The sequence below is a fragment of the Cariama cristata genome, unplaced genomic scaffold (assembly GCF_000690535.1).
Source record: "Cariama cristata isolate BGI_N322 unplaced genomic scaffold, ASM69053v1 scaffold38282, whole genome shotgun sequence".
In the NCBI taxonomy this organism is placed as follows: domain Eukaryota; kingdom Metazoa; phylum Chordata; class Aves; order Cariamiformes; family Cariamidae; genus Cariama; species Cariama cristata.
In genome coordinates this window covers 5,026-5,596 of record NW_009603908.1, presented here as the reverse complement: position 1 = coordinate 5,596, position 571 = coordinate 5,026, and the positions used below count along the sequence as shown (strand labels likewise).

Here is a 571-nt window from a genome sequence, read left to right as displayed (position 1 = left end):
AATCCCAGGGCTTGCCGTTAATTATGGTCGCCCGTGCAGGCTCGGGGGCTGCCGGGAGGATTTCAGTAGGAAGTTATTATGGAAACAGTAAAGGTCGGTGCCAAAAGGGAGAGCAAGAGAAAGCCCCATCCGTGAACAGAAGCGTGTCCGGCCAGCGGTCGGGGCAGAGGACACAGCAAGGAGACTAAAACCGAAAGCACCACGGGATAAGCGACATAACAGCAGGAGCAGGGAGCGGCAGAACAGCTTGCTCTCGGCAAGATGGAGGCTCCAGCAGTCTTCACGGAAGCAGAAGTTTACCAGCGGAGTTTCAACCCTCAGGAGTATCTGAAAGAATTTTACACCCTGAGCGACAGCCAGGGACAGCCAAACGCTTTTCTGATGCAAAGCCTGAGGACCCTGTTTAAAATGTTCTCCCTGGGTGAGTACCCCGCTCCAAGGTGCCGGGTGACGTTGGGGGGGACAGCACCATTTGCAGGTGCAAAAAAACACCTCTGTGTATGCATATCTATGTGTACAGGGTATTGCCAGCTGGAGTTGTTCCACACTTTCTGGAAATCCCGTCAGATCC

At 53.8% G+C, this 571-nt stretch overlaps 1 protein-coding gene across 1 annotated transcript in view; it reads left to right on the top strand.

Annotated features, from left to right (window-relative positions):
• Window positions 1-261: 261 nt before the first annotated feature.
• Window positions 262-571, top strand: part of LOC104157875 (nicotinamide N-methyltransferase-like) — a 1,359-nt gene continuing 1,049 nt past the window's right edge. The window contains exon 1 of the mRNA XM_009695386.1: window positions 262-421. Within this exon, the coding sequence (XP_009693688.1) occupies window positions 262-421 (160 nt within the window). The remainder of the gene's footprint in view (window positions 422-571) is intronic.